Source organism: Halichoerus grypus, chromosome X (assembly GCF_964656455.1).
Source record: "Halichoerus grypus chromosome X, mHalGry1.hap1.1, whole genome shotgun sequence".
In the NCBI taxonomy this organism is placed as follows: domain Eukaryota; kingdom Metazoa; phylum Chordata; class Mammalia; order Carnivora; family Phocidae; genus Halichoerus; species Halichoerus grypus.
This window is the reverse complement of record NC_135727.1, coordinates 2,207,709-2,227,608: the sequence shown is the minus strand read 5'-3', so window position 1 is coordinate 2,227,608 and position 19,900 is coordinate 2,207,709. Positions and strand designations below refer to the sequence as shown.

At 62.9% G+C, this 19,900-nt stretch overlaps 1 protein-coding gene across 2 annotated transcripts; it reads left to right on the top strand.

The window, feature by feature from the left end:
* Positions 1–461: 461 nt before the first annotated feature.
* Positions 462–14,252, top strand: BGN (biglycan). 2 transcript variants are annotated; one of them, XM_078065506.1, is made up of 8 exons: positions 462–611; positions 9,752–10,003; positions 10,311–10,423; positions 10,933–11,146; positions 11,694–11,804; positions 12,017–12,110; positions 12,195–12,333; positions 13,035–14,252. In XM_078065506.1, exons 2-8 carry the CDS (start codon positions 9,763–9,765, stop codon positions 13,230–13,232), a joined length of 1,110 nt encoding a protein of 369 aa, XP_077921632.1. In that variant the 5' UTR covers positions 462–611; positions 9,752–9,762; the 3' UTR covers positions 13,233–14,252. The 2 variants fall into 2 exon arrangements, with proteins under 2 accessions (XP_077921632.1, XP_077921633.1); XM_078065507.1 differs by lacking the exon at positions 462–611 and adding an exon at positions 7,633–7,785.
* The last annotated feature ends 5,648 nt before the right edge of the window (positions 14,253–19,900 follow it).

Sequence of the window (19,900 nt, the reverse complement as noted above, 5' to 3'; positions counted from 1 at the left end):
ACAGAATTCCAGGGGCCACTCGCTGGACTAGCAACCACAGGCCGCCTCCCCCTCGCCTCCCTTCCCTTTCTGCTCTCTGCCTGCAAGTGCCAGCAAGCCAGTTCCCGCCCCTCTCTGGGCCTCAGTGTCCCTATCTGGGCAGTGGAAAATTTGACTATCTAAGGCTGTGCCTGCCCAGAGACACCAAGGGTCCTTGTGTGAGTGAGAGTGTGGACCTTCCCCATGTGCCTGGGGCGGTGGGTGGGGGGGGGGGGACAGCTAGCCCAGCCGTCTAGAAGAAAATTGCTCCCTTTGAAGCTTCCAGGGGGGCCCCCGGAGGCCTGCCCCCTCCCTCCCTTCTTCCCTCCCTCTCTCCTTCCCTCTCCGCCCCACCAGCCCCCTCCCTTTTTTCCTCCCTCCCCGCCCCCTCCTGCCGTCGTCCCCTCCCTGTCGGCCAGCCCGCCCAGCCTTTAGCCTCCCTCCCACCGCCTCTGTCTTCCCTCTCTCCACAAACTGCCCCGGAGTGAGCAGCTGCTCTCGGAGGGCCCGACGAAGACGGACAGACGCACTGACTGCCTGACACCCAAGCCTGCCAACCAGCCAGCCTGTGCCCGGCTGCCTGCCCTCTCCAGGTAGGGCCCCCCACACCAGCGCCCCCCCCCCGGCTGTCCCTGCTGTCCCCTCCTTGTCTCATCCCTGGTTCCACTGTCCCCTCACCGTCCTGGAGATGCCGCCCGTCCCTGCTGCCCCCACACCACCCCTCCACATCCCTACCCTTGTCTCTGCCAGCCCCTTACCTCCAGGCACGATTCCCACTGGCCCACACGCCTTCGTCACCACGCTGCAGCTCCCTTAGTCCTTGTCCCTTTCTGTGTTTTCTGTCCCCCCTTTCCTCTCCCTTCTGACCTCACTCAGCAACACTGCATGTCTACCCTCCCTGCCTCCCTCTCAGGTTCTTCCCCTTGACTTCCCCCCCCAACCCCGAGCATGGCCCAGGCATGGCTGGGTGGCTGGCATCCCAGCTCTGCCAGTAGCCCTCGTCCTTCACTGGGAGTCCCTGAGTCCCTGAGAGCACCCTGCACTCCTGCGGGCTTCCCTCCGCGCTCTCCTCTGGCACCTTGGGGAACAGTCCGCACTGCCCAGCACCAGCCCTTGGTGTGGGCTCGGAGACTTGGTTTCCCCCGCACACCCCAGGCAGCCTGCCCAGATATTTCTCCCTTCTTCACAGGCTAATTCCCTTCCTCTACCTCCTCCTGAGTGAGGGGTGGGTCCACAGGGCCCTGGCCACAGGGTCCCTGGGTGCGGCTGCTTGGGTGGCTCAGTTCTGCCTGTCCCCAGGACCCCCTTGGATTGACTCAGAATGGGGGGGGGGGAATGCCATGTTAGCCTGGGCAGGCCTAGCTTGGGACCCTGCAGGGTTTCTGGGGACCCTGGGGAGGGGTGAGGCCACAGATCCACTTTCAAACTCAGACACCGTTGTCCCAGGATGGATGCCTTTAAGGATCAGTGAGGTTCAAGAGCTCTGTCCCCCAAAAGCAGCCCCCCACCGACTGGTGCATGGGGCGACTCTAGATTGGAGGGAGAGCCCCAGGTCTGAAGCAAAAGCATAGTTGCAAGGTTGCCTCCCAGAGTGCTTTGGGAGGGGAGGAGTGGCCCCTGCTGGTCTCACCCCCACTCCCTCCATTGTACAAAGGGGACCAGTGAGGCCCAGAGACAGGCAGGAACCTGCCTACAATTGCACAGCAAGTCAGATGCAAAGCTGGGGCCAGGACCCAGGGCTCCTGACTGACAAGCCCTGGCTATTGACGCCATACCACCCAGGGAAGCCTCAAAGTCACTTGGGCATTGATAATGACAACCTGTGGCCAACTGCACCGCGTGGGGATTGGAGTGGGAGGTGACAGGGCCACTGGCCTGTCCTGCAAGTTCCCAAGATGGCTGGCATGCTGAGGGGCGTGCCAAGCGACCCAGGAGAGGAGCAAGGCTGAATGGAGCTCTCTGCACGTGTCACCAAGTGCCCTGGAGGGTTGGGGGATGGGAGCACCCCCCTCACTGCTCCGTGGGTGGGTGCCCGAGTTGGTTCTGCTGAGGGGAGCGGGAGGCCCAGGGTGCTCCAGGGCAGGGTGGTGGCTTGGGGCAGGCAGGGTAGACCTCGTTCAGGCCAGGGAGACTGTTCTTGAACAGTGTTCGTTAAGGGCCACTCTGGTTGCAGATGTGGCCAGTCCTACCCTCAGCATGCTCCTGCGTCCGTGCCCTCCCCTGCTCCCTGGCCTGCCGACTCTCCACCCTACAGGGACTCAGTGGCGTTGAGACAGGCTGGAGATGCTCAGGCCTCCCTCAGCGCCAAGAAAGAAGGGTCCTGGGGGAGGTCCCCGCAGGGACAGGGTTGGTGCGGGGTGAGAATGCGTGCGGGCGGCCGCGAACACGCAGGGGAGCGCCTCCTGGAGACATGCAGCTGCCTGGGCCTCGGCTCCCTGAGACACCGGCTGCTCAGGCAGAGGCGCCTTCGTGGGGAAGCCGCCCGTGTCTGGCTCTGGTGGGACAGCTCGGGGTAGCCTTGGAGGGCAGGAGGGTGGGCGTGCATCGAAAGGAAGGCACCGCACTGGACGGCGAGAGCAGACTGGGAGCCTGGCCCACCCGCCCGCCCACTGGCCTACCTCTAAGCCCCAAGAACCCAGGTCACAGTGGGCACAAACCATCCCACGGCTTTTGTGCCCTGCCCTGGAGCAGGGACTCGAGTGCCCGTTTTGTAGATGGGGAGTCTGAAGCCCAGCTTTTTCGCTGATGGGCTGGGGGCGGTTCTGGGCAGGCTCATTTCAGGGGCCCAGAAAGCTGGCATGCCAGTCCTCTGACGAAATTTCTGCCCCATCTTACCAGTGGCCCTGGCCCATTGGAGGAGCATAAACAAGGAAGGACAGGAGGAACGGGAGTGTTTGAGAGACCCCAGAGTGTCCCTTCCGGTGCCGGTGCCAAGTCCCCACAAGAGGGCAGAGCCTTCCAATAGGGCCTCCAGTCTCTCCCAGCTGCCCTGCTTCCTGGGCCACTCACTGCCATCCCTCTTCCGCTCCCTGGGGAAGCCCCGCGGAGACAGCGCAGCACAGGACTGCCCCAGCAGTCACTTGTCCTTAGCAGCCTGGGGACGCAGCCGTCTCGCAGGATCTCTCTGGGGCACACAAGCAGCGGGCACCCGCGCAGGTGCCATCCACCCTGCCCCCTCCCCCACCGCGGACGGTCCCAGGCCCAGCCCCAAGGCCTCTGAAACCTCATCTGCTGAGCCACTCGGTCATTCGTCTTGCACATCTCTAGGGACCTTCCAACACCCCTGATTGTAAAAAAGGTCTTCCCACCCCCACCATGACTCCCTCCCCACCCTCCTCATCGGTCACCCCAGGTTGAGAGAGCTTGGTCTCTGCCCGGAGCTGCCTCCTTCCACACCTGTTGGCCCCACTGGTGCGAGGGGACACACCAGCCCAAGGGCTTGGCTCAAATTGAGGGGCAAGAGGGGTGATGGTGGCTCTCCCAGGCACCCTCTCTGTGAGCCGTGGAGTTGGGGGGTGTTGAGCAAGAGCTCTCCCTGAAGGCAGGGTCCTGGCAGCTCTGCCCCCCCATCAGCTGACCCTAGTGCCGGTCAGTGCCCCTCCCCTCCCTCCTGTCCTCTTCTGCTCAGACGCTGGGGCCCACACCTTGATCACCCACCTTAGAGGGAGCCAGTAGGGGGCCGGCAGAGGGGAGCTGCGCTGGGGGAACGGGGAAGGTGTCTGCTCGGTCTTGCTCCCGGGCCTGAGGCCCATTAAGCCTAAATGGCCGGCCCCGTGGTCAGGCCAGTCTCCCAGTGGCCCCTGGGGTGGGCATGGGGCGGGGCCCTCGTGGCCACCTCCTCTAGGGGGTGGGTGGCTGTGATTCATCCCCCCTCACCTGGAGCCCACAGCCCGAGCGTCCCCCCGGGGCTTCCTTCACTCCCTCTAGGACTCCAGGCTCCTGGGAGCTGCCCCAAAGCCACCCCATTTGGCTTCTCGTGTCCCCCCCAACTGCCCTGCTCTGGATCAGGGCAGTTCATGGGATGGCCATGGAAGACACCTTCTTGCCTAGGACCCACCAGCCTCAGTTCCCATGGCAGCCTACAGAACAACATCACTGTCATTCCCGGGAGCCCGGAACTCAGATGACTCACCAGCCCCTCCCTGTGGTAACACATCTCTCAGTTTTAAGGGGCTGGGGTCTCTACCCAGTCTCCTAGCACTCAGCTCTCCCAGTCCATGGCATCTGGAAGCCAAACTCCATGAACACCAGCCTGGGGCTGAGCTGCAGGACTCTGTGACTCTAAGCTCACCCTGTTTCTCCCCCACCATCTGCCCCTTGAGGGTCGGATGGCCAAGTGGAACACAGCGGACACAGGCCCAAGTGGCTGCAGGATTGGGGATTTGGGGAACAGAAGCAGGACTTGAAGGAGAGGGGCAGAGGGCAGAGAGAGAGGCTGGCTGTGGCAGCCCTGTCCCAGGAGACGGGAGGCAAATGTGACTTTGATCTTGCAGTCTGAGTCCCTGCTCGCCCTTGATTATGGTCCATCAGGGCCTTAGAGGCCACCTGGCTGCAAGGAGGCACGCACTGGGGGAGCCCTGGGAGGGGACCCCTGGGCTGACTGCAGAAGGCTGGCTCCCACCCCCAGCCAGATCTCCCGGCAGAGAACAGGGAACCCGATGCAGGGAAGGAGCTGCAGGAAACTCTGGGCCCAGGAAGGGAAGGGTCTCACTCCCAGGTGCCTGGCCAGTCTTCTGCCCAGAAGGCAGGGCCAAGCCCCCTTGCCGTGGCCTGGCCTAGCCCAGCCAGGGAGCAAGGCATGTGGGGCGCCGGGCTCTGGGAACCAGGCTGAGAACATCTCCCTTCGGGGTCTGGTGCCGCTAGGACCTAAAATGTTCCAGGGAAGCTCCCTGGCCTGGCTGGGATGATGGCTTTTCCATGCCTCTGCAGACCTGAAGCAAGCGCTGGTGGGTGTGCTGGGGCCACGGAGGGGCGGCTGGCCCTCCAGACAGTAGGGCGCTGCTGTTCTCGGCGGTCAGAGAGAGGCCCCGTGTTGCCAGCGGATTCATGATGCCCGCAAGGGGGCAAAGGGCCCACAGAGCAGGGCCCAGCTTTCCACCAGCATCACCTCCCAGCTCAGGTGAGGGAGCTGCCGAGGAGTCTTTTCCAGGGACCCGGGGGCTGATCCAGCCCCCCGCACAGCCTAGGGAGTATAGGGTCTTGTGGCTTTGGGACCTGCGGCACGGTCTGCAATGACAGAGGATGGGGCCAGTTACATGGGCAGGTAGACAGACAGACAGACAGTGGAGGCCAGTTCTACCATTTCCTTACTGTGTGGCCTTGGGCAAGAGTTTTGGGCAAAGTCTGAGCCTCAGTTTACCTATTCATTAAGTGGTAAAAACAGCTCTTGCTTCTTTTGGTCCTTGGGAGGGCTATGTTTATGTTTATGTTTAAGTCCCCTGCCCCGCCCCTGGGAGATGATAGCATCCACCCTCTTCCTCAAACATTCTAGAACGTGGTGAGGAGGAGCTCAGGATTTCTTCAGTGAGCGGGAGGAGGAGGAAGGACACACGGCTCAGGTGTGAAAGGAGCCGGAAACTCAGGACCCCCAGCTGACCTGGGTCATCTGCTGCCTGGCTCCTGGCCAGCAGTTTGACCCTCCTGCTTTCCAGAGGTTTCCCGGCAGAGTGGGGGAGGGGCGGATGGCTCTCCTGAATGCTGTGGGGAGAGAGGTCTGGCCGAGCCAGCATGGGCCACCCTGCCGGGTCCCCGGGACCAGCCCTCTGTAGCCAGAGGGCCGGCTCCCTGCTGGCTCCCTACAGCCTCCAACTCCCGCATTCAGGTCATACCTCTCCCTGAAGGCTGACAGCCCGGGGCCCAGCTCCGTCCAGTCACAGCAGCAGTGCCAGGGCCACGGCGGGAAAGAGCTGCCCTGGCCGGCCACGTTCAGGCGTCTGCTCGCCCTGCAGCCGACGGTGGCCTGGGGTGCAGACTCAGATGGGGTGGGGCTCAGGGCCTGCCCCCTCCCCACTCCGGCCACGAGCCCCTCACACGGTCACCCCCGCACACACACGCACCTGCGTAGGCTTCAGCAGACCCATGGGGGGCACGTGTCCCCGCTCTCTGCTTGGCACACAAATGCAGATTAGACGCCATCGGAGGGTCGGTGGGCTGGGGCCTGGGAGGGCAGCAGGGAGCAGCCGGGAATACAGCTCTGGACAGTGCCCCTGCCTCCGGCCTGTTGTTTGAAGCTGGCTCCTGAGGGATTTGGCGGACGGGGCGGGGGGGGGAAGGGTGCCCTGTGTTGCCCGTCCCCCTCCCAACCCTCCCCATCCACGTAGTCCCAGGGATTCGGCAGGGCTAGGTAGATGGTGGCACGCACGCCAGAGTTCAGGTCGGGTTGCTCCGTGGGGCCAGACACCCTGGGCCGAGGCCTCGGGACAGTGCCCGGCGTCTACGACTTGGCAGCGGCAGGCCACACATCTGCAAGCAAGCTCCCAGGGCATGCCAGACCTTAAGTCCTGCTCCCGCCGCCCTTGGCCTGGCCTGAATGCCTGGCACGGCCCCTCCATGTTCTCAGAGGCTGCCAATGCGTCTTGTTTGGCGCTGACCTGGAGCAATCCCACTCGGAGGACTGCGCTGGCTTTCAGAGGGCTAGACAAGGAAGGCCCTATTGGTCTGGCGGCGCAGGCTCCAGGAAGCCCGGCCTTTTCCCTTGCTCACATCTGTGGGCACCGGGCCGGAGGCCTCACCGCTGTGACCACTTCTTTCCTTTGCTCTGAGCCGGGGGGTGGGGGGGGGCGGTGTCCAGCGAGCTCCAAGCACACTTTGATGGGGCTCAAGGCCCCTCAGGTCCATTGTCCGGCCAGCCGCGCCCCCCAACTCCGCCATGCAGTTCTACCAGCTGAGTCTTGTGCCGGCTCCCAGAGTGGACATGAGGCTCTGCTGGGAAGCCTGCCCAGCCCCCACCCTTCCAGCCGGTCCACTGCCTGGGCCCGGCCAGAGGCGGGTGGCGGGAGAAGCAGCCACACCTTGTCCTCTGCCTCTGTCACAGGGCCCTGGTATAGGGCCTCCAAGCCCTCAGCTTCAGTCCCTTCCCCCCAAGAACGAGCCTGCGCTGGAGCCCAGGGCCGCTGCCTCAGCCTCTCTGTGGCCCCCAGATGCAGCGACATCAAGCATGGCTGGTTTGAGCTGATTCATCTCGTCTAGAGCACCCATCCCCCCGGGACAGGTCCGGGGAGCCCACGTGGAGCCTGGGTGGCCTGTCTTGCCCTGGTTGGCCTTCCCAGGGCCATCCATCCCCTACTCTGGTGGAGGGGCCAGATGGGGGGGCGGAGGTTCCCTGTGGAGACCCCCAGCCCTTCCCAGCCCTGGCAGGCTAGAAGAGGCCTGCTTTTGCCCACCTCTCCCCACAGCCTTCCCTGGGCCTGGCCAGACCACCCCACCCACCCCCACCTATCCAGGTGAACTGTGGATCCCAAAGCCTTCCAAGGCTCCCACTGGGCGTTCCAGCCCTGACTCATCCCCCCTGTGAGGTAGCGGCTTTGGCAGGGGTGTCAGGCAAGAAGGGAACAGTCTCCTCCCTCTCTCCCACTCCATCTTGCTCTCCTGCCTCCATCCTCCCCTTCCTGTTCTCTCCTACCACTCCTCCTCCTCCCAGCCCTGGGCGTCCAGTGGCTCCCAGGCAAGGGCCCCAAGCAGCAGCAGCAGGCACTCGAGGCCTAGGCCTACCCTGCTCTGCCCTGGAGGTTGCAGAATCAGGGGAAGAAGGAGGGACACACTGCCCAGGTAGGCAAGCACAGGGCCTTCTCCCTACTCGGCACCGTGACCTTCTGGGGGCTGGCAGGACCTGGGGTGTGATCGTGGGGTGTTGGGGCTTGAAGGAGCCAGGCACACTGGGTGCTCCCAAGACATGGGGGACCTTTGCTTTGCTGTGTGACCTGGGACAGGCACGCAGCTTCTCTGAGCTTGTCACTGGGGGCCACACTCAGGAGGGCTGTTGGAACCTGCTGGGGGCGTTCTGGGGCTGGCTCTCCAGCTGAGTCCACTGAACCATGTCCTGGGTCCGTGACCTCTGCTGGCCAAGCACACTGCAGGCCCGGTTGCCAGAAAGGCTGCTCCATTCTCTCCCACTCTGTCCTTGGGGATGGTGGGAGCCAGGGCAAGCTACATGACCCACTGAGGGGGTGCCTGAGTATGGAAGGGGGTGGCAAGACTGGGATAGATGGGAACCCCGGGGCATAGAGCAGTTGTGCCCAGCCCCGGAGGTGGTCCCAGGCCCCTGGCCTGCTGGGTGGGAGGATTCTGGGGGGCAGCCGGCTTGCCCAGGAAAGCAGCAGGCAGGGCCAAGCTGCTCACAAGGCGCTGGCCTCGAGTACGCAGGCCCTCCACTCCCCAGGGACTCCTTCCACATTTCCATCCAGCAGTGAGGCTCAGGGGTCACCCAGCCCCACTGAAGCCCCTCACGGCCCCTCCCCCAGCCAAAATGGGCCCCAAGTGAGGAGGGTCTCCCTGGGGTGGGGCCCGGTGTGGGTCTGCAGGAAGCCCCTGGAACCCGGCCAGGCTTACTGCCCACAGATGCCCCCAAGGCAACCCCAGACACCAGAATCTAGGAGGGAAGCAGGGCAGGCCCACTTATGCCTGTATAACAAATGGGGAAATCAGGCCGGCTGCGACTTTCCCGGGCAATCCAGGTAGGTGAGGGTGCTGGGAGAGGCAGAGGCTCGGGCTTTTTCCCGCACAGGACCTTCCAGCAGAGGGGCCTCTCTCTGGATGGGAGAAGGAAGGAGGTGGGTAAATATGGGCACCTGGGGCAGGTTCAGGCAGGGCAGCTTCCCCTCACGCCCACCCCGCTGCCCGGCCCGGGGGAGCCTTCAGACAAGCCCGATCCTGCCTGCCACTTTGGCAGCAGCCTACTCCCCTCTGGTGGCCTCTCCAGGGGGCTGGGCCACGGGCAGAAGGAAGGCAGGGGCCGATGTGCGAGCCCTGGGGCTCTGCAGGCCAAGCCACGGGAAGCGCTGGAGGCCAGGAGGGGCTGCTGAGGCCCTGGGGAGCAATGGGGAGGGTGGGTGCCCCTCCCCTCAGCCATTTCGGCCTGGCTCTCTTTCTCCGCACTGCCTCCGGGGCTAGCCCAGGTCTCAGCCCAGCGTGCCCAGCCTGGTGTCTTGGCCCCTCGACTTTTCTTCGAAAAATGTGGGTGTGCTGCAAGGGGGAGCTCAGGCAGGAAAGGAAGTGACTCATGGTGGTCTAGCTCAACACTGACTGCACCCACATTGCCCTGAGCCACAATAGTGCATTCAAATCCAAATCTTTCAAAGCCGGTATGGGGCAAATAGTTGCGTTTCCGTCTGCCTCCTCCACTCCCTTCGCTCGCCTCACTGACCCCCCCCCCCCCACCAGGCAGGCTGCTGGCTGACTCAGTGGTGTGTGGGGGACAGCGGGGGAGGGGGTTAGTGCGGCAGACTCCCCGACTGGCAAGACCACGCATTGCCCATTAAAGCCAGCATCCTGCCTGGGATCAGAGGGGAGCAGGAGGTGTCTCCCGCCTGCCCACACCTCCTCCCTCTGCCGCCTCCTTCCCGGCCGCTCCTACCTTGGGGTCTGGCTGTCCCCAGTGAGGAGTGGCGAACGGGGTGCCAGCACGTGCAGAACCTCGGCTCCTGCTGTTTGGAGGTTTGCCGGGAAAGGGCCCAGAGGGCAGGTACGAGTGCCGGCTGGGCCCTCCTGACAGCCCCTCCTCACCCTGGCTTCCCAGGCACACCCACCATGCGGCCCCTGTGGCTCCTCGCATCCCTGCTGGCCCTGAGCCAGGCTCTGCCCTTTGAGCAGAAGGCCTTCTGGGACTTTACCTTGGACGACGGGCTGCCCATGCTGAACGATGAGGAGGCTTCGGGTGCTGAGACAACTTCAGGGGTCCCGGACCTGGACTCCCTCCCGCCCACCTTCAGCGCCATGTGTCCCTTTGGCTGCCACTGCCACCTGCGGGTTGTTCAGTGCTCCGACCTGGGTCAGTCCTGGGACCAGGGCGGGACAGGTGCATGAAGGCGCAGGCCCAGCCTGAGCGCCCCACCAAGAAGACACGTGTCCGTCTTGTGGGATGGGCATGAAAGGGTGGGGTCAGGGAGGGGGTGACCCCACACAGGCCTGGGGATCTGGGTTTCAGTGTGGAACGGTTGTGTGGTTGCAAGCGGGTGGGGAGTGAGAAGGGCCTTCACCTGCGGCAGAGTCCCTGCGTGCGTGTCTGTGTGTGCGCGCGCGTGCGTGTCCCGGTGCTCAGAGTCGCTCATGCTGGTGACGGTGGCCCCGGCCCCCAGGTCTGAAGGCTGTGCCCAAGGAGATCTCACCCGACACGACGCTGCTGGACCTGCAGAACAATGACATCTCGGAGCTCCGCAGGGATGACTTCAAAGGCCTCCAGCACCTTTATGTAAGCGAGCCCCGGCCCTGCGGGGCTCCGAGGAGGTGGGCGGTGCCATGTGGGTGCCAGAGGGACCGGGGGCCCGTGGAGTCCTGCGAGAAGTCTGGAGTGCCCCGGGTCACAGGTCACATGTGTGGATGTCAGCAGCCAGAAGCACAGGACAGAATCGCTCCGCCCAATTCCCTTTTCGGCTGAAAACTTTTTGTTGTACTGGTGCATTGCAGCTACCCGAGAAGGAAAGACTTGGTCATAGCCAGGGTGCAAGTAGGGAAATCGAGACGCAGCCAAGTGGTGGGCCGTGTGAGGCAATAATCGCCCAGCCGGGCCTGAGTGCGGGCTTCTGGCTCTGCACTCTGCCCGCGGGCACAGATGGATCTGCTTGAGGCTGTGCCGGAGGCCCCACGGATCGCCAGTCCGGGGTGGGGGGGGTGGGGGTGGAGCAAGGGAGGGAGAAAGTGGTGAGGGCAGGGCGCGGTGGGGAGCTGGTGCCTTCACTTCCCGCGCCCTCCCTGCCCCAGGCTCTCGTCCTGGTGAACAACAAGATCTCCAAGATCCACGAGAAGGCCTTCAGCCCCCTGCGGAAGCTGCAGAAGCTCTATATCTCCAAGAACCACCTGGTGGAGATCCCTCCTAACCTGCCCAGCTCCCTGGTGGAGCTCCGCATCCATGACAACCGCATCCGCAAGGTGCCAAAGGGCGTGTTTAGCGGGCTGCGCAACATGAACTGCATCGGTGAGTGCGGCCGGCCCGTGACAGGCAGGCCCCACCCCGTGGCCAGCAGGGAGGGCTCAGGGAGAGCGGCCTCTTGCAGCCAGAGTGGCTTGGTGCCACGGACAAGCCTGGTGGGCCTCATAGAACGTTCTGGACGCTTGTCTGGGAGCATGCCCCAGGGCTGCCAAGGCAAAATGAAGAGAAACCTGGGGACCATAGAGAGAGGGAAGGGAAAGGGCCAGCCAGCCAGGGACCACCATGGGCCCAGCCAGAGGGGCTGAGCAGGCTGGGGTGGAGCCCCACCTTGATCTCTGGCTCCCCTCCCTTTCCTCCTGCTTCCCCTACCCCCGGAGGTCGATGCCTGAGCCAACACCCTTGGGAGGTAATGGTCTTGAATAGCCAGGAGTTTGCAATCAGCCCAGTAAATTAGCAGAGCTGCTTTCAGGGGGAGCTGGGGGAGCAGGGCCCGTCAGGCTAGCCCAAGCCAGGAAGCCCGCAGGACCTGGGGCTGTGCAGGCAGGCGGCCGCCCAGCTCCGGCGCCAGGACTGAGCAGGGCTTCTCTCCTAGAGATGGGTGGGAACCCCCTGGAAAACAGTGGCTTTGAGCCTGGAGCCTTCGATGGCCTGAAGCTCAACTACCTTCGCATCTCTGAGGCCAAGCTCACCGGCATCCCCAAAGGTAGGCAGGCAGCCCCTTTCCCCCCTGCTCTCCGGCCTCCATGGCACAGATGGGCACGGGTGGGGGGCGGGGGGCTGGAGACATCTGGAGCCACCAGTCAACTCAGGGAGGGCTTTGGTAGTGCTCCCGTCCGCCACCCCACATACAGACCCAGCCCGCACACGTGGCCTCCCCTCCTGCATTCCACTCAGAACACCCTCTTTTCCTGGCAGACCTCCCCGAGACCCTGAATGAACTCCATCTGGACCACAACAAGATCCAGGCCATCGAGCTGGAGGATCTGCTCCGTTACTCCAAGCTCTACAGGTGGTCTGGGGGTCCAAGCAGTGTGCCCTGCCCCACTGCTCTTTTCTCCTCTAGCCTTTGGTACATCTCATCTGCCCTTTGCAGGTTGGGCCTGGGCCACAACCAGATCCGCATGATCGAGAACGGGAGCCTAAGCTTCCTGCCCACCCTGCGGGAGCTGCACTTGGACAATAACAAGCTGTCCAGGGTGCCTTCTGGCCTTCCGGACCTCAAGCTCCTCCAGGTGAGAGCCGTGGGCAGCCCCCATGCCAGCTTCTGTAAGACAGAGTGGAACAGGACCTTGGTGTGTGTGATCTGGCCAGCGTCTTCTGCTCTCTCTGCCTCCACCTCCTGATCTGCAAAGAAGCAATCACAAGGATCAGTGCTGAGGAAGTAGGGAGGGCGAGCGGGGACTCCACCGTGGATGACAAAGAGGGCAGGTCATGGGTGGGGAGGGGGCTCGAGGCGTGAGCAGGAGTTGGCCTGGTAGATATTGCAGCTGAAGTTTTCCTAGGTGGGTGGGACACCAGAAAGGCATGGCAGAGCCTGGGAGGTCAGAGAACAGTCTGGGCATCGGAGGTGCACAGATTTGTGGCAAGATAGGTTCAGCTCAGAGCAGGAAGTAGGCTGATGAGGGGGTGCAGGGTCTTGCCTGGGGTTCTTTCAGGAACCCCTGTCCCTGGCTTGGTTTCCAGTCTCTTCCTCGGTCCCATTCATACTCGCCAGGAGACCTGCCCTTCTCACAGGTTGTCCAGCCAGGGCCAAGTCCAGACCGGTGAGGGCGGGGGGAGAGGGTCAGGCCAGAAGCTGCGGCAGGGAGGCCCATGCCCGGCTAAGCGCGCCCTCTAGCGGCCGGTGTCCTCTCTGCCTCTAGAGGGCGCCCCTGCAGGCTGAGCAGCTCCGCGCCGCCACGGGGCTCCTTACCTCCTCACCCTCTGCCCCCAGGTGGTCTATCTGCACACCAACAACATCACCAAGGTGGGCGTCAACGACTTCTGTCCTGTGGGCTTCGGGGTCAAGCGGGCATACTACAACGGCATCAGCCTCTTCAATAACCCTGTGCCCTACTGGGAGGTGCAGCCGGCCACTTTCCGCTGCGTCACCGACCGCCTGGCCATCCAGTTTGGCAACTACAAAAAGTAGAAGCAGCAAGCAGCCACTGTGGTGGCCTGGGCGGGGCCTCTGGGGAGCACAGCAGACATCGTGAAGGGGAGGGCAGAGCAAAGGAGCGAAGCCAGCGCCCAGCTGCACCCAACCCAGCCCCGCCCTTGATCCTGGACCCCAACTCGCTGCCTCCTGACGCCCTCATCCTGGCTCCCAAGCATGCAGATGGGGCACAAGACCCAGCCACCATCACATGCCTCTTGGCTTCAGAGCTGCCCTGCCCCCGCCCCCCATCATAGCCACTCAGAGGCACCCTCATAAAGCTCTCTTCCCATTCACCCTGAAATCAAATTGCCCAAGACTCCAGTCCAAGAAAGATGGGCCCTGGGTCAAGAGGGTGGGAAGGGGCTAACAAGGATGGAGACAGCCCACCCCACCTGCCTGGCACACATTCCTCCAGCTTCCAACCATCCTTGGCCTGGCCTGCTACCCTGGGCTTCTCGTGCCCCCCACCCTTCTGCAAGTTCATGGCCCATCTATCCGAGCCTCTTTGCTCTACGGGCCTCTAGACCAGTATCTTCCTCTCTGGCTCTCTGGCTCTCTCTCTCCCTCTCTCTCTATCTCCCTCTATCTCTCTCATCCTTGCTCTCCTCTCTCACATCTCTGAGCTGGGTCCAGTGTCTGTCTCGCTGGGCTTCTGCCCAGCCCTTACCCAGGCAAGCCAGGGGACAGTGGGCAGCTGTCCCCAAGCCTGCCCCACGCGGTCCTTGCCCCCAAGTCTGGACTGTCCTGGAGGAGGCCGGCAGGTGGAGGTGATGTGCCCTGCACACATCCACTGTCCCAAAGGGGAGCACTGGCCCTGCAAAGGGCCCGGCATCCCACTGGAGCCGCCAGCCAGCTTTCCTTGTCCCTCTTTCCCCCCATGATGGCTAATTCTCCCTCCCTTCGCCTTCTGGCCCCTGGTATGGTGGGGGTTTCAAGCAATCACACCCAGCTTGAGGAGGGGCTGCTTCTGAGGTCGGTTGTTGTCTTCCAATTAAAGAAACACTGTGCAATATGGCTCTGTGTGCTGCCACTTATGGGGGGGCGGGGCGCTGGGGACTGAGCGGAGAGGGGAGCCACAATGGGCCACTCTGAGCCTCGGGCTTCCTCTTTGCTGCTTTCCCTGCCCGCAGGCCAGAGTCCTCAGTCCCTCCAGATCCGAGACTGGACAAGGAGGCCCCTTCCGCTTTCTTCGAGGCACTTGCTTTGCCCCAGCTGTCCTGGCTGAGGGAGCACTTGCCCCCCCAGAGTGGAGCACTTGCCAAGCACCTGCCATCTTCAGAGCACCAGATTAGACCCTCACTCTGAGAGGGGAGCCTGGAAATCCTAGGGGCCCTGCCTGCCGGTCCTGATGGGATTTGGGGGCTCACAACAACACTAGATCCCGGCTGTTATCAAAACTGTGCACAGCACCCAAGTCAGCACCAGGGGGCGCACACCTGGGCAGGCCAGGCCTCACGGAGACCGGGCAGCAAGTTGTGCGCGCCCACCTGGGCGGGCCTGGCCTGGGCCCCGTGCAGAGCCTCCACCCAGTAGGTCACACTGTGTGCGCGCAGAGCCAAGCCCAGGTTGCAACGCTCTGTCGCCAGCTCCCAAGAAAGGATCCAGGACACGGCCTGAGAAGCCTACTCGCTGGGAATACAGGTCTGGCCCAGAAAGGGCAGCATGGGCATGGGAGGGACAGTCCCCAGAGCAATGTGCCCTCGGACGGCAAGCCCAGCAGACTGAGGAGGTGGTGGGCTAGAGCCTGGCTGCTCGTCCTTCGTTCCCCACGAGGGACCTCTGCCTCAGGTGGTGGGGGCCTGGGCTTTCCAGTGAAAGTAGAGCAGGCAGGGCCCATGAGGAGAGCCAGCCCAGGAGAGAAGGAGCTCAGAGGCGCCCCGGGCTGGCTCCGAGCACAGGGCTGCATGCCCTTCTGCCTGGCCTGGCACCAGGGTGCCCGACGTCCCTGAGTTTCCCCTTTTGGGGATGGGAGGCGCCGCTCAGCATGGTGGCCCTGTGATAGAATGTCACCCGTCGGCATCATAGCACTATTCTGGGCCATGTCTGCTGAGCTGGGCAGGCTCAGGGCAAGGGCACTGGCCAGGGGCCAGGAGACAGGGCCTCAGTCAAGTCCCCTCACTGGCCGGGAAGAGGGACAGCCAGAACTGGGGCCTGGAGGAGACAGCGACATGGAGCCCTCAGGCCATTTCTCTGTGGGCCGGTCTGGGGCACCAAACTGTGTCGTGCAGGTCCAACGTAGCCCCCAGAGATCTTTGTCCTCCCTCCCAGCCTTCGTGCCCTTCCTCTCCTCTCTGCCTCCCTCTCACTCAGGGACGGAGGTGCCAGGACAAACTCGTAAGACAAGTGGGGCACTTGGTGGCTCAGTCGGTTAACCATCCGACTCTTGACCTGAGCTTGGGGCGTGTCTCAGGGTTGTGAGGTAGAGCCCCATGTCAGGCTCTGCAATGAGCTTGGAGTCTGCTTGGGATTCCTCTCTCCCTGTCCCTCTGTCCCTCCCCCTGCTCACGCACATGTGCCCTCTCTCTCTCTCTCAAAAAAACAAAAAAACAAAAAAAAACTAGTAAGACAAGTGTAATAATGCACATAAGACCCTTGTGGCTGGGCCCTAGGGAAGGTGTCCTGTGGGTCTTGTGGGTCACCCTACACAGTAGGGGACAGTGCCCTGTGGGCAGGACCCACACTCTGCCCAGACCAGAGGCCCTGAGGCACCCAGGGGACCATTTGGCCCTGTGGCAGGAGCCCAGGGGGGTGACCAGGGCCATGCCTCACAAGAGCTTGTGAGTCATGGTTGGAAAACACGGTTCTACACCCAGAGCAGTTGGTCGAAGGTGGATTACTTAGTCTCACTCTGCTGTCAAGTGTGTTGCAAACTATTAGATGATGATGATGATGACGACCATACAAAAGTTGGGGCTGGTTGGGCTTCAAAATAAACCCCAGGGCAAATGAAGGTGATCCCTGCCAGTATGCAGTTTCGTGTACACTTCACGCCACGCAGGGTGCCCTCGTCATGGAGCTCGGGGCCTGGCTGAGGTCCCGGGAAGCCCCAGGGCGGCAAAGCTACAGGGGCTGGGCTGGTCCACTCTGAGCGGTGGGTGGGTGGATGGGCTCGGGGGGCCCAGCTAGAACGCCTCAGCTATGCCCCAAAGCAGCAGGAACGATGGGAGGAGGGGCCGGGTTCCAGCCGCTGGACTTGGGGACAGATAGGACGTGCGGTGACAGGAAGGAAGTGGGCAGGATGGGGGTGGGGCACCCCCAGGTCTGAGGCCTCTGGAGGAAGAGGAAGGGGCTGCAAGGAATACCACCCGAGGCTGGGAGCACCCCAGGCGCTCTGGGTGTGTGGATGCAGCTCAGAGGAGGGGCCTAAGCCAGAGAGTGAGCTGAGGCGAGCACAGGTGTGCACGCGCACACACACACACACACACACACACGCGCGCACACACACACACACACACACACGCGCGCGCGCGCGCGCGCCATTTAAGTCACGGGAGCAGCTCCCTCAGGGAGGGCTGTCCTGTGAAGGAAGTGGCTGCCAAGGAGCATTCTCAGCCACACGGGGCTGGGGTGGGGGGACATTTCCAAGTACTTACTGCAGGTCAGGCGCCTTCTGGACGGAGCGGGGCCCAGCTGGAGCCTAAGCCGAATCCACTGCTTGGGTTTAGACAAGTTAGGGCTTGTCGGAGGGGCAGCCAGCCAGGCGTCCAGAGACCACGGCCGGGGATGGGGGCAGGGCACCTCAGAAGGACAACCCCTCCTTGAGGGGCCTGAAGGGTTGGGTGGAGGGGCTGCTTTGAGAACTTGGGCGGCAGTGTTCATTCACTTCTGGTCCCTCCATGGGCTCCAGGCCCTGTCCCCACAGGCTCTGGGCTCTGGTCTTGGGAGGGCAGGGGCTGCAGGAAGAGACAAAGCCAACCCCACTCTGGACCTGTGGGGCAGGGTCCCTGCAGCCCTAGAGAGCCCGGGGCAGCCCTGACGCTGAAGGGCCCCGAGGCCTGCTGCGCGCCCCAGAGGCCGGAGCTCCCCATAGCCAGCCCTGAGCTGTTCCTGAGAGTGAGAGAGGAACCCTGGCTCTCCAGAACCTCTGGGGTAGACTCTATGGAGGCCGAGCGCCTGGGAGGTCCGAGGGGAGGTATGCCGCAGGCAGGGTTGAGGGGGCCCAGGACTTCTTGGGGGCCAGGTCGGGGACTGGTAGGAGTTTCCTGGGGAGGCTGTAACAAAGGACCACAAGCGGGTGACTTCAGAGATTGAGTCTCTCCCAGTTCTGGAGGCCACAAGTCCAAAATCATGGTGTCAGCAGGGCCGTGCTCCTCCAAAAACTCTAGGGGAGGATCCTTCCTGCCTCTCCCCCTTCTGGTGGCTCCGGTCATTCCTTGGCTTGTGGCTACCACTCCAGGCTCTGCCTCTGTCTTCACATGGCTTCCTTCTCTGTGCGTGTGCGTGTGCGTGTGTGTGTGCGTGTGTGTGTGTCAAATCTCTTTCTGCCTCCCTCTTATAAGCACACTTGTCACTGCATTTAGGGCCTACCCAGATAATCCAGGATGATCTCTCCATGTCAAGATCCTTAACTTAATCACATCTGTAAAGTCCCCGTTTCCGAATAAGGTCCCAGTCTGGTTCCAGGGCTTAGGACATGCACATCTCTGTGGGGACGTTTCAGCCTGCCATGGGGCTTCAGGTGAGTACCCATCTGGGAGGCCCCAGCATGATGGTGGCCCCAAGGCCTAGGAGGAGGGGAGAGGGAAAGGGCTATGCTCTCAGCCAGGGAGAAAGTGAACACTCTGAAAAGAGGGGGCCCTGGGGCCCAGCCAGGAGTTCCCCCACTTCAAAGCTGGGCTGAGGAATTGCTGTCCCCAGGGAGAAACCAGGCAGCGGGGGAGGGGCGGCTGCTACCGGGCCCAGGAAGAGGGGTGTGGTGGTGCGGCGCCGGTTGGCTGAAGACCTGGGAAAGCAAGCATGCAGCAGTGGGGGAGGGGGAGCACTGGAGGCAGGTGACAAGGAGGGGGTGGTCAGTAGGAAGAGGGCGTGTGGGTTCCTCTTACACAGTGAGTGTGAAGGCTGCAGGGAGACGGGCCTGAGGGAGGGCCTCTCGTTCTTGGCTTTGTTTCTTGGGCCGAGAGTGCCTTTGAGAAGTTCCCAGGAGGAGACAGCTGACGGGGGGCCATTGACGATGTAGAGTCAGGGGCACCGACCAAGGCCCAAGGCTCCGGAGGGGGCAGGAAAGGGCAAGAGCACAGTGGGGACTAGGTATGGGGCTGGAGGGAAGGAACAGGGAAGCAGGGAGGTCTGGGCCACTCAGCCGAACACCTTGCCCTGCCGCACCCCCAGCCCCAGCCGTGGGCCTCCTGGAGCTGCCCCCTAAGCATTCTCAGTACAGGAGACAGGGCTTGATGTAAGGAAGAACTTTCTAGAGAAGCTCTCCCCACCCACCTCTGCACAGATGGAGAAACCAAGAGGGGCTGGCCAATGAGCAGGGGCCATCGATGACAGTGGGAGAGCTTCCCTGGCGCCCAGGCTCCCTCACTCCCCAGGTCTGAGACCTCCCTCTTGGCCTCAGGCCACAGGCTAGGGACCAACTGTTCTGAACCACAGAAAGGGGGTCATCCCCTCTCCTGACTCATTAGCTATTTGGGGCTTGCCATTTGCCACAGCCTGGGGGTTTTCATGACGCCCTGTGGAGCCGTGGCTCTGTCCCTTCGGCTCTCCCGAGGGCCACACACCTCGTTCCTTGGTCAGCTGACTTTGGCCTGGGCTAGCCCTTGGCAGTATCCCTAGGAAAGAGGCGAAGGGGTGGTGGTAACTGTTCCCTGCCTTTGATTTTCCCCCCTCGACTTGTTTCTTCCCCCTGGGTGTTCCAGGGCAACCGCAGCAAGAGGTGGCCTGTGCAGAGCTGGGAGAAGGGGACTCATGTAACTGTCCAACCGAGGCAGCTGGCACCAAGCTCTGGGAGCTGGACTGGCTTCACGTGAGGGTGCCAATGCGCCCATGTGGACGGCAGCCATGGGCAAAATGAGCATGCCCCCAGGGGCAATCAGTAGGTCCCCTGGTCCCTGAAGGAAGGCAGTAACACAGTCCCAAGGGAGTCTTAGCTCTTCCCTTCAGCCACTCCCAGGCCTGCACGTGCAAGACTCTCCCCTCCCGCTCAGCACCCATTTCTTCCCCACTCCTATCCCCCCCGAGCTGCCAACACATGTCTGCTAAGAGGCTGACCGATAACTGAACGTTAGCTATCTGCCAGAGCGTGTACCTCCTGCCCAAGGGAGGCTCCTGTAAGGGCCACCAGAGCCTCCTGTGGCTCTAGAGCCAGGGACCTCAGGCCTGGGGCCGAAGGACATGCCACTGGGCCAGAGTCCAGGAAGCCTGCCACACTATCGGGGGGGTGGGGGCAAGAAGCGGACCCAGCTTGAATCTGTGGGGTAGAGGAGGCCACAGGCTCTCAGGAGGTGTTCCCACCACTCGGGGTTCCTTTTCCCTAGTGTGGATGCCCCGGGAGGTGAGCTGGCACCCCAGCTCCTGGCCAGGGTGAAGGCCCACCCAGCTTCACGGTCGGCTTCAGGCGGGGTCCGGTGCCCCTCTGAGTGGCGGGCGGCAAGAAGAACAACTCCAAGACGGCTGCCTCTCACTTGCCAGGAGGCCCCATGGGCAACACTGAGCTCCAGAAA

What these genes read in the sequence shown, in the direction of transcription:
- BGN (XM_078065506.1), top strand. Translation starts at nt 9,763, where the DNA reads ATGCGGCCCCTGTGGCTCCTCGCATCCCTGCTGGCCCTGAGCCAGGCT. An exon ending in TGTTCAGTGCTCCGACCTGG is followed by an intron (nt 10,004 to 10,310) that starts GTCAGTCCTGGG and finishes CCCGGCCCCCAG; the next exon opens with GTCTGAAGGCTGTGCCCAAG. An exon ending in GCTCACCGGCATCCCCAAAG is followed by an intron (nt 11,805 to 12,016) that starts GTAGGCAGGCAG and finishes TTTTCCTGGCAG; the next exon opens with ACCTCCCCGAGACCCTGAAT.